Below are 10,784 nucleotides of genomic sequence, written 5' to 3'. Positions count from 1 at the left end.
TTGTTTATATAAAGTCACACATTTAGTGTCAAATAAACAACATTTTCATAGGTTTCTTTTTTTTGATTCAACATCATGCAGATGACAAAAGGAACAGAGATTAGAAAACAATCATCGTAGTTCACACATTTCATTGTCAAGAGCCCGAACAGGCAAAAACCACCATCGACCTGTGGAGAATGCTGCATTGCCTCAAGTCTTAAATTTAATGAAACTTGTTTTCTTTTCTCCATAACGTCATCGAGTACCAGAGAGAAAAAAGTGAACTACCACTAACATTTGTCTTTTGTCCATGGTAAAAACTGATTACACAAAGTGAGCTGCAGGTTTAAACCGTCCACAAACACATCAGTCCTGTGCTCCAGCAGTACCAGCAGCTTTACCGCTAACAGTGTTTACTATGATTCGTGTTAAAATTGTGCACCTTCTAGTCATATATTTTTTATATGTATATATTTTTAAAAAAGAGAAGTGAAGGAATGTTTATTCACACCCAAAACTACACTTTAAACAAAACAGTGTTTCCAGCAAGAAGCAAAACTCAGCAGAAAGTATATTCTTTCCCCACAGGGAGCACTAAAGCAAAAGATGCAGCAGTAACTGTGAACTCCTCCTCGGCAGTCTTCCTGCCACGCACGACTCCGCTTCAGCGCGAGACAGCCTCTGGAGCCTGCTGTGAAATGTTTAGCTGCGTTCTACTTCAGGACTGGTTTGATTTCATTTATTACAGCAAGTGCCTGTCCTATTTGAAAAAAAAAAAGAGGCTAAGATTTTGCTAAGAGTCCAGTCCATGATTGCAAAATAACACTTTATTTGCATTTAAGTGGCCGTCAGTCAATATCACTAAGAAAAACCAAAGAGGAGCTGATTGCCCTGCAAAGCGCAATAAAAGCCTGATATAAACTTACACATAAATATTTTATTTTTCACCATCACCATTTGTTCAGCTTTCTGTTAATCACTACCACTTGTCCCAGTTACAGCCCCCGAGGTGATAAATGGGACTTTCCCATCCAGCACCTGAAGTTTTTGGACACAGCTCTACACTCAGCAGCAGCTCATTCAGGATGGAGGCACAAATTCAAGCCCAGCTACAGAACCCACCTTCAATAATCACAGCTCGAGATTTGTTGGGGGTGGGGCCCATCGGGCTTAGTCTGGAAAACGTGGCTGAGATATTCAGCAGCACTAGTCCGAGTCTGAGTCCGAGTTTTCCTCAGGTGGACTGCAGAGAGTTTCTTCCAAAGGTGCCAACGTCCCGTCGGGTTTGACGCCCATCGGTCGAATCACGTGCTGCCTGCGGACACAAAGAAGTAGATATCAGATATGACGTGCTGGATGGATGCTAAAGGAAAGCTGGAAGAACATTTTTCTTTTTAAAAAGGGCTTTTCAATTGCATGCGTCTGCACGTTCTGCATACACAACTCAAGGACCCTCACTCAACAACTCCCTCCCCTCCTTTCATGGACACTCGCCCCTGTCTGGCCATCCTCCCTCCCCTCCTTTGCAGTGGCAGTTTAATTACAGGATCAGTACTCAGCCTAATCTCCTCAAAGCCACGGCTGCCCCTTCACCCTAATCCAATTATACCTGCACCGTGTGTCACCACTCCCTCCGAGATGATTTATCAGAGAATTATCGGTCAAAAGATTTGACAGACTCAAACACAAATGGCCATGTAATTCCTTCTGATTCCTAGAATTAAATATCATTTAATTCTTAAAGGTTAAAGTTCTTTAAAGAGAACCAGAATCTCGTGACCCGGTATCACTGGCTCATTTACAATACAGACCAGCGTGACAAAACAAACAAAAACATGTGGCATCATCTCTTCCAATTAGAGAGGGCGAAAAATGTCTTCCTTCCTCCTCGGGAGTGACAGAGGGCTGGGCGGGGGGAGTCTGGCAGGTGTAAGGGGTGGGGTGGGGGTGCAGAGTATGTGCTAATTGGAGCACCAGTTAAACAGTTAGAGGGGCACATTCTTGCAAGGACCTGACCGATCTCCTTAGAGTCGGCATCAAGGGACCACCTCTCCTTCATTGCAGAGGAAGAGAAGAAAGGGGATGCGGCCTCGGAAAGGAATCTTCCTCTTCTGGGTGCACGTGCCTCATTACAGCTCAACGCCCTCTTTTGGCTCAACAAAGGCGAGGACGGCTTTCTTATGCCTGCGCATTTATCCACCTACGTCTCTTGATCCACGTTCCACCCAAATAGCTTTGTCTAGCTGTGCTTCTGTCTCAGTCCACTCCTTGTCTGACCACCGGCTTGCTTGTCAAATAAAAAGAAGAATAAAGTCAGGACGTGTGTTATTAAAAACCAGAATAAAGGAACAGGGAAACGACAAGTCGACTGTGTGAGCCAATTAGGTGATAATTAAGGAGCGGAGGTAATGATGCCGCTGGTGCGTTGTGGCAGCAGCTCCCCCATTTACACCGGCTGAATGACGCGGCGTGCACAAAGTCCAGTCCTAATTGAAGCTACACCTAAAAGGCAAGAGATTCTTCCAACGATGACTCGGTTGGCAGGGAGCGGGCTCAGTGTTACTTTTGTGCAGGCGCTGTGCAAACTAACGTTGGCCTCTGCGCTCGCTGAGGAAAGGTCAACACAAACACAGCACGACCCTTTGCTCGGGAAACTGTGTATTTATATTTTGAGCAGGCGTGGTAAAAGAAAAAAAATATTTCGACAAGACTTCTGAGGCATCTATCATACTGAATTTTCCATTTTACACAGACTTTTTTTTAAACACATTCATGCATCCAAAGCTAATCTAAAATATGAAAAAGCAAATTCCCAGACAGCAGATTGCTTTATATATTTGCGCTTTGAGGCAGAGCATGAAATGACCTCTAAACCTTTTTCAGTCCATCAGAAACTGCGGTGAAGTCAGAACACACACAGCTGTTTTCGGTCCAAAAACTTTGCAACTGAAAATCCTCTGGTACTTTTCTAAGTGTTGTAAACAGCACATTGTAGATTTTGAAGCATGCCTCACTACTAGTTAGCGAGCTCTCTAGTTTATTACCTTGACAACTTGTCGAACATGTTGGCCAGCTTCTCGGCTTCGTACTCCTTCTGCTCCTCGGTCATCTCTTCGACGGGGTTCGGCATCGGCTCCTCGACGTGACCGGTGATGGGGTTGATGCTGAAAAAAAGAAATAGATGAGAACGCTGAATGTATAGCTGCAAAGTGAATTCAACTAATGGCAGCTATTTGTTATATCTGGGATTAAATTACTGGAGTTTGTTCCACGAGAATAAAAGGAAATAATTTTTTTTTTTTTTAAAAGAGAGAGGGAGGATCAACATCAGCTACTAGACCAGCAGTTTTTGAATCGGTGCAGCACAAATGTAGTACACACAACAGTTAAATATGTGACACCTTATTGTAATCCCAGTGTGGAGGACTCACAAAGGTTTGGCAGATTTGTATTCTTCTGTGTCTGAGTCCTCATCATCAGAGTACTGAGTCTCTCCTCTCCCTCCTCCAAGAAGTCCTCGAGCCGCAAGAAGTCCTGCTGCGTTTCCGTACCCCGTGTACTTCAACAGGTTGTCCACTGCAAGACAACACATTTACTAAAAGGTGGTATTGCTACACATAAATCCTGATGTGTTAAGGTAATTATTCTCATAAACTGCACTCAACCGAAAAGGCCACATTTTTCGTCCCCTTCTTCTCCATTTTAAATCACTCACCGCTTTCTTTGCAGAGGACGAACAGGAACTCTGCAGCTGTCTGCTTCACGCCCATGTCCACATGTGTCATGAGGCGAACCAGCTTGTTTCTGATGGTGGTGCCAATCTCTGGCCTGCTCTTCACATCTTTCAGTGGGGGAAGTACCTTAAAAAAACAAAACAAAAAAAAAAAAAAGGATATAAGGCTTAATAGTGCATCAATATTTCTATTTTAACACGCCTCTAAAGCTGAGCCCACAAACCGTGATTACCTGAGCTTTGATATATCTGCGGATCTCCCTGTGGTGTCTGGATCCTTCAGTCAAAAGGCTGAGTACTGGAGTCAAACCCTCTTTGTAATTGGACCCCTGCTTGGAGTGACAGACCACAAAAACTTCACTGTCTCCACAAACTCAGGGGCTGGATAGATATCCTTAACACACAAGCACGCAGCTAATAGAAATAAGATGACGGAGACACTGAATAACAGAGGAGAACCTGAGGGACATGACCTTTATTCAGGCTTTCTTCTCCTTCTAATCATAAATAAAAACAAAAACATCCAGGTGGCGTTAGAACACCTTTATGGATGCTAAACCGTTATTCTCGCGTCATCGTCATCGTGACAGAAGTTGAATTTTACCTTGTCGATTCTTTTCTCCATGAAGTCCAGCAACACCTCGATCGCGTCCATGTTTTTTCCGGCATATTTCTCCTGCCCTCCCTGCACGGGGACGTCAATTAAAACATCCAGATAGGACACGGGCAGGTTGTTCAGCAGGTTCACGGCATGGCTGCAAACATTTAAAAACATTATATTTTTTTAATTATCCAGAGGTTTTAGGGTATTTGGAGAATAAAATCGAAATACAAAAAGGTTAAAACACTTTTGAAAAGACATACCAGGTTTTGCTCAGGATTCACCACAATTCACAGGTGCAAAGCACACAAAGAAAGTGACATGTTTTCTTCTCACTCATTGGCTGTATTAAATAACAACATCTGGGACAGGTCACTGTAGTTCACTACCAAATGAATGTGTCAGAGTTCGGGAGAATTAAGACGACATGCTCAGCAGAAACCATGAAAATATGTGAGTGCACCCGCATGTCATGGCACTGTTAACCCACAGGACCCCTTCCGTCTTAATCCCCACCAATGAAATCATCACAGTCTAATGATATATAAGTGAAATGCATAGCAATGCAATAGTTCAACCTTTCCTATCATTTGGTACTTTCTAAAGTTCTTTCTTCTTAAACGTGTGAATCTTATGTCACGACTTTCAGATTGGGCTTAAACATTTCCTTTTTGACAAAGCTTCTAGTGAGGGCTGGTCCAGATGAGTATGAACCCTCCGCTAGTTAAATGGGAATAGACCTAGGCAGCCGGAAGCTTCCCATGATGCATTTCATCTTCTCACACCTCTTTGCACTCTGTTTATACACCACTCTGCATTTAATCGTTAGTTATTATATCTCGCTCTCTTCCACAGTCTGTTTTTTGTCCTCTCTCCGTCCCTTCACACCCAACCGGTCACAGCAGATGCCTGCACCTCCCTGAGCCTGGTTCTGCCAACGGTTTCTTCCTGTTAAAAGGAAGTTTTTTCTTCCCACTGTCGCCAAGTGATTGGGGTATTCTCTCTACTATTGTGGCGTCTTTACCTTACAATATAGAGCAGCTGTTGTGATTTGGCACGATATAAATAAAGTTGATTTGAATTGAATTGGAGTAAACTGTCTTTGCCAATTTGTTGAAACTGAATATTGTTCAGTGTATCAGGAGCAAGCGATTGGCGAGATTGTAAGTCGTCTCCAGAAAGGTTATGCTGGTAAAATGGAACAGCAAAAATGATAATTTGGTTGAAGCATCGTTTAGTGATCTTTGTAATCAAGTTTCACTCAAATCTGACCTATACCCAGGAGGAACAGCAATAGACAGATAAAGGAGTTTTTTCCTGTTTGTTTTCTGATACGTTTCTGCTTTCTTCGCATTTGTTGTTATTAATGCTTTCCAGTTTGAGACCAGAAGGAGAGAAAAATCACTAGGAGCTCAAAAAGAGCACATGGAATAAAAATATGACAAATCGTGTCTCTGTCATGTGGTAAGTTTGCATTTTAACATCTACACCTCCTAAACTAGAGATTCACCAGAGATCATCTAAAATACTTTATTTTTCTCAAGTTAGCAATACTTACAATTACTGGTACCCAAAGAGATAAAAGTAGGAATAAAAGAAAAAAAAATAGTAAGAGTAGTTCTGGAAATGAGGTGATCCTTGAGCCGGTTAGTTTAAAAAGACAACAGTTTTATGGCGTAACCAGGGAGCACAGATGTAGGAATTACTGAGTCTGATACCAGAAGTCCGTCAGTCATAAACGCGTAGCACCAAAACACTCTACATTTGAAAATATTTATGTGTTAGTCTGACGATCATCCGACTAACAAACTTTAAAACGCCTGCCAGCTTGGCTTAAAACTAACTCTCTCCTTCGTGCTACCCTTTTCTATTCAAATTAGCTCTGTGTTACACTGCATTCAAATTACAGCTGGGTCGGTCAATGGGTCAACCTCCCACGACTGATTCAGCCACCAATCTGACAGGTCAAGAGGATCATCACTCACTTTTACATGACACTGTTTAAATTTCAGGCTAAGACCACACATTCTTGGCATTCTTGTGTGAAATTACCATGAGAAACACTGCTGTCGCACAATGACAGAAAAAAGCTCATAGATAATATAAAATACAACTACACAGCACTTTGCTATCGACACACGCAAATCTCACAAGGTGATTTTCCTACACAGACACGGCGATGCAGTCTGCTTTTCTATGTAAATCACTTTCAAGTCATGTCTGAGGCTATAACTCATTCACACATGAAAGCTACAGGACACGGATACACAAAGGGACTGAGCCTCTTTGTGTTTAAGAGGTCCAAACAAGTATATTGGTTTAAATCAAATACGAAGGTGCAGTCCGCTACAATAAATTATTAACATATGAAGATCAGCGAGGAACAGATTCCCACCTGTGTGCTTCCTCCGTTTTCTCCTCGGTCTCGGTCTTCAGCATCAGGAGATGACGCAGGATGGCAGCAATGAGCCGGAGCTGGTGATCGTCTTCCTGTCGAGCCGAGCACACAAAAACACCGAGTCCAACCAGGGGTTTTGTTTATGCACAGCAAAGCAGTACGGTAAAAATACCTACGCTACAAGGGCATGAGGCTGGAAGCAAAGGCTAAAACCTTCAGTTAATCAATCATCCGTGCAAGTACGCATCAGTGGTACGGAATAAAGTGGCTATTTTTATTCTAATATTAAAGTAGCTACTGCTATAACTACCGGGATATGCTGCCATTGTGTAACTGAGTAGGAATAAAATAAAAAGGCATGAAGGGGTCACTATGTGTGTCATTTTCATTTGTTTCTCCCTCCTATCAGCACCATCTACCATTTAGCTCCCGCAAGTTTCTTCTTTATTTCCTTAATTAACTTTTATTCACGTCACTAAGTGACAAATTAGGGAGGGCAGTTAAAAGTGCCTAAATATAAATATCAAGATTGACACCAATACATCAAGAAAATAAGTAAGAAATTGCTGTGTTGGTACTTTTGCTGATGATATTTTGAATATGAGAATGGGGTGATTCTCAGCTCAGCGCAGAGCTGCAAGTATCTAGGCTGAAAGTAAAAAACTAGTTTAACAACAAAAAGTAACCTGAGAACTCAGGAGTACGCGAGGAGTTGTTACTGGTCTAATAGTGACAGGAGCAGAGAGGCTGTGGTGAGACTGAGGAAGAGGAAGTTTGGATTTCTAAGAGGAGAGCAGGGCCAAATGGGAATCTTAAAACTAAACGTAGCGTCAGCAGGACTTACACTGCCTCAGGTGCTGCCTTTGCAGTCGCGTTTCTCCTTTGAAATGCCTCCTCAGAGAAGACGACCAAGTTTGACAGTGAATCAGATGCAAAAATTATCATACAATAAGTACATCATGAATGAAAAGCATGTGTACCAAGTATCATCCTTTTTTCAAGTCATGTTCATACTGAGTGGCCTGTGTGTGTGTGGGTGGAAGGACTTACTGATTTTGTAATAAAGGAGCAATGAGCCTAACTTCAGACTGGTCTAAACACAGCAGGACAAATTTTCCTTAATGATGGTCAAAGTGGCAGCCTCAAACTTTTTCTGATAGGCTTCACTTTTAAAGCCAATAAGATTTTTATCAGGCGTTAACATCTTTAATATATAATATTATTCCAGCTCAAATTTATTTGAAGGTCAGGGCAAAATCATCAGAAAACATATTGACTTAACATTGCTGTGCAATTTTAGAACTATGGTCTTTAAGGGCCGTTTTAGACTGTGATCATGTAACAATGTTTCATAGCTGTGATCAGTTTTTGGGGAGATTTTTTTACAGAGGCAAACATATTTATCCTTCAGGTTTTTCCACTTCTTCGCATATTCCCTCACATCCATTTTTATAGTTTCGTAGTCTCCTTACAGGAATCTGCTAAACTTTGTGAGTAATTATATTTATGCTATGATTATTATTGCTTATACCGAGTTGATGACCATTATTCTCTCATTGATAATGTCAAAAACTGTGGCAAAAATAAGCTGGGAATGCACAGGAGGATTCGACGGGGCTTAACTGGCCAATAGCACTGGGTTAAAAGGGGTTTCCAGTTACTTCTTAAGTTATGGTATAGATTTCCTGCAAAGGTCTAAATCAGGCATAACGGATGGGCAGCTTGTTTCACACAGTGAATGAACACATTCTCTGTTGTAGTGCTGCACCTGAGATAAATAAGGATTATTCTGACTGAGAATCATGCAAAGCTACCAGAGGAGCTTTGCATAAAAGCCATTCTTACTGATTTTTTTTTTTTTTTTTTTTTTTTACTCTGAGTTAATGTGGTTACACACTCACAGTAAATCACTGAGAGGAAGAGCGACTTCCTGAGAACCAGCAGTTCATGACAGATGCAATTTGGCTGCTCTTGGGAACAGCATATATGATCTTTGTAGTTCAGATTAAGACTGTAGTGCAATTAGTCACAAACGATTAGCACCGAGTGAGCCTTTACTGTAACATTGTTTTGTATAACCACCGCATACTCACCTCACCACCAGTTTCAGACAGTGTGAGGTTGAACATGGCTTTGAGTGCTTCCATCGCTCGCTCATTATTCTCTGCAGGCATGGACACAGCTTGCGGATCTGGACGGGCAGCTTCATACGGACCAACCCAGCGCACATCCAGCGTGTGCTCCAACACCTCTGTCAGCAGTCTAACAGCATGCCACTCTCTCCTCAAAAGCCCCCTCACGGCAGGTTGGAGGGCAGACAGCAGGAAGAGAAGGCGCAGTGTGAACAGGCCCACCTCATGGGACCACGTACGGGCCGTGGCCAGGCTGGCACACAGACCACGAACCAGCTGCACATCCACGCAGACCTGCTGAGCCGCAGGGCTGTTATATACAACGTTGCAAAGGCACTTTAGGGCCTCCACCACCACCCTCTTGTTCTCCTCTGACAGTGTCTGTTCCTGAGAGCTTTTCTTGTCAGCATCCTGTTCCTCTCCAGCCCGCAGCCTCGCCATCCCTGCCAGGGTCAACATGCCTTCCTTGGTGGCTACAGGAGCCAGGACACGCTTATCTCTGGACATGATGCGGAGGGTCTCCAAGCATGTCTTCTGACAGCTGGGCTGCACCTGTCTCCCGAGGACTGTGAGCACACCGTGGCACAGCTTCTGCAAGGACGCACAGAGACACACACACACCGTCACTATCACACATTTCATGTAATAAGAAGCTGCTGGGCTAGATGGTACTCACACTCCGCAGGGTTTCCTCCTTTGGGTCAAAAGTGAAGGTTTGGGTGTTCTGCAACAGAAAGGATGCTCAGTGTCGACAGCAAACAAGATCGACTCGTGTCAAGCGTGCACTATCACATATTAGAAGCTATGAAACGGATTTAAAGTTGGAAACCTCAGAGAAACATGCAAAGTTTTCACGGATGATGCATGATTAGCATTTTTAGCTCTACTCTTTGCGCTGTAAATAAGGCCATATTGCATACTTTTGCTTCGCTCAATGTGTGTGTTCTTTTTTCTCTGCTAATGCGAAACCAAGTTTCATTTGACGGAGCCAAACATTTCGGCTCAGCAGCCCAGAAAGATGTTCATGTCACCCAGAGCTAGCTGTCTGGCTAGGTGGCTAGCTAACGTTAGCACGGGCGTTTGTTTTGGTTGAAGAAAAACGAGCAAACGCGCGACTCACCTCTACATTATATTGCTGCAAGAGCTTCTCGATGTCCTCTTCGCTGGCAGTTTCAAGCTGAGATAAAATATTATTCAGATCCATGGGGGCTACCTGAAAAGCTCGGAGAGTTACCGGTGAGTGATGTGCAGCCACAGCTAGCTGGATGACAGGCTAACTTGTTTCAGGGCTGCTACTGTCAACAGGGAAACTCCCCTGACTGCCTCCATCAGCTGCAGCAGAGACCTGCTCCCACTTTATCTATTCACATATTCCAGTAAACAGTCCGATGATGGCAAAATGTGTCATAGGGAGAGCCGCAGTTTATCTGGCAGGATACATGACGTGTATTTTGCGTATAAACAAAGACGTGTAGAATGAATGAATCCAAGTAACTTTAATAAACATTTAGAAAACTGGAAAAACTAAAAAAAAAACCTAAAAAAAACCCCGTGAAATTCTTAAATTCATTTGGAATTTGTGAAAACAAATTTTGATCAATCAAAGTGTGTCGGATCTGGAAAAATATCAGTTTACTGACCAATAAACCCCCATAAAACCGGACTCTGTCTCTGACATTTTATTTTCAAGTCATGTTTTCTCCCATCGAAATAATAACGAGGAAAAATTCGTTCTCATTTTGGTCATTTTCGGGTTTTGATATTATTAATTTTATTTAATTTTAGTTTCCAAAGTAGTTTTTCTTGTTTTAGATTAATTTTATTGGTTTTACTGCTCATCAGTGAAACATGTTCATCAGTACCTCATCAGGGTTGCAATCAATTAATTTTTAAAATATTTTTTCAGTTCACAAAGTCATCTCAGTTATTTTATTTTAA

The 10,784-nt window shown here is 42.5% G+C and overlaps 1 protein-coding gene across 2 annotated transcripts; it reads right to left on the bottom strand.

Moving 5' to 3' along the window:
- Positions 1–52: 52 nt before the first annotated feature.
- On the bottom strand, positions 53–10,265 carry ric8b (RIC8 guanine nucleotide exchange factor B). 2 transcript variants are annotated; one of them, XM_085281860.1, is made up of 10 exons: positions 9,967–10,265; positions 9,523–9,570; positions 8,808–9,437; positions 6,712–6,806; positions 4,320–4,470; positions 3,949–4,047; positions 3,698–3,842; positions 3,414–3,558; positions 3,027–3,146; positions 53–1,297 (listed from the first exon to the last, which is right to left on the bottom strand). In XM_085281860.1, exons 1-10 carry the CDS (start codon positions 10,048–10,050, stop codon positions 1,189–1,191), a joined length of 1,626 nt encoding a protein of 541 aa, XP_085137986.1. In that variant the 5' UTR covers positions 10,051–10,265; the 3' UTR covers positions 53–1,188. The 2 variants fall into 2 exon arrangements, with proteins under 2 accessions (XP_085137986.1, XP_085137987.1); XM_085281861.1 differs by having other exon boundaries at positions 3,949–4,044; positions 9,967–10,263.
- Positions 10,266–10,784: the final 519 nt, after the last annotated feature.

This window comes from Mchenga conophoros, linkage group LG7 (assembly GCF_057382185.1).
Source record: "Mchenga conophoros isolate Kocher_MC1m ecotype Shallow Benthic linkage group LG7, M_conophoros_male_GT1.1, whole genome shotgun sequence".
Taxonomy (NCBI): Eukaryota; Metazoa; Chordata; class Actinopteri; order Cichliformes; family Cichlidae; genus Mchenga; species Mchenga conophoros.
The sequence above is the reverse complement of the archived record's forward strand: the minus strand, read 5'-3'. Positions and strand labels throughout refer to the sequence as shown.

What these genes read in the sequence shown, in the direction of transcription:
- ric8b (XM_085281860.1), bottom strand. Translation starts at nt 10,050, where the DNA reads ATGGATCTGAATAATATTTTATCTCAGCTTGAAACTGCCAGCGAAGAG. An exon ending in TGCAGCAATATAATGTAGAG is followed by an intron (nt 9,571 to 9,966) that starts GTGAGTCGCGCG and finishes TTTCTGTTGCAG; the next exon opens with AACACCCAAACCTTCACTTT. An exon ending in TACAAATCTGCCAAACCTTT is followed by an intron (nt 3,147 to 3,413) that starts GTGAGTCCTCCA and finishes TCTTTTTTTCAG; the next exon opens with CATCAACCCCATCACCGGTC.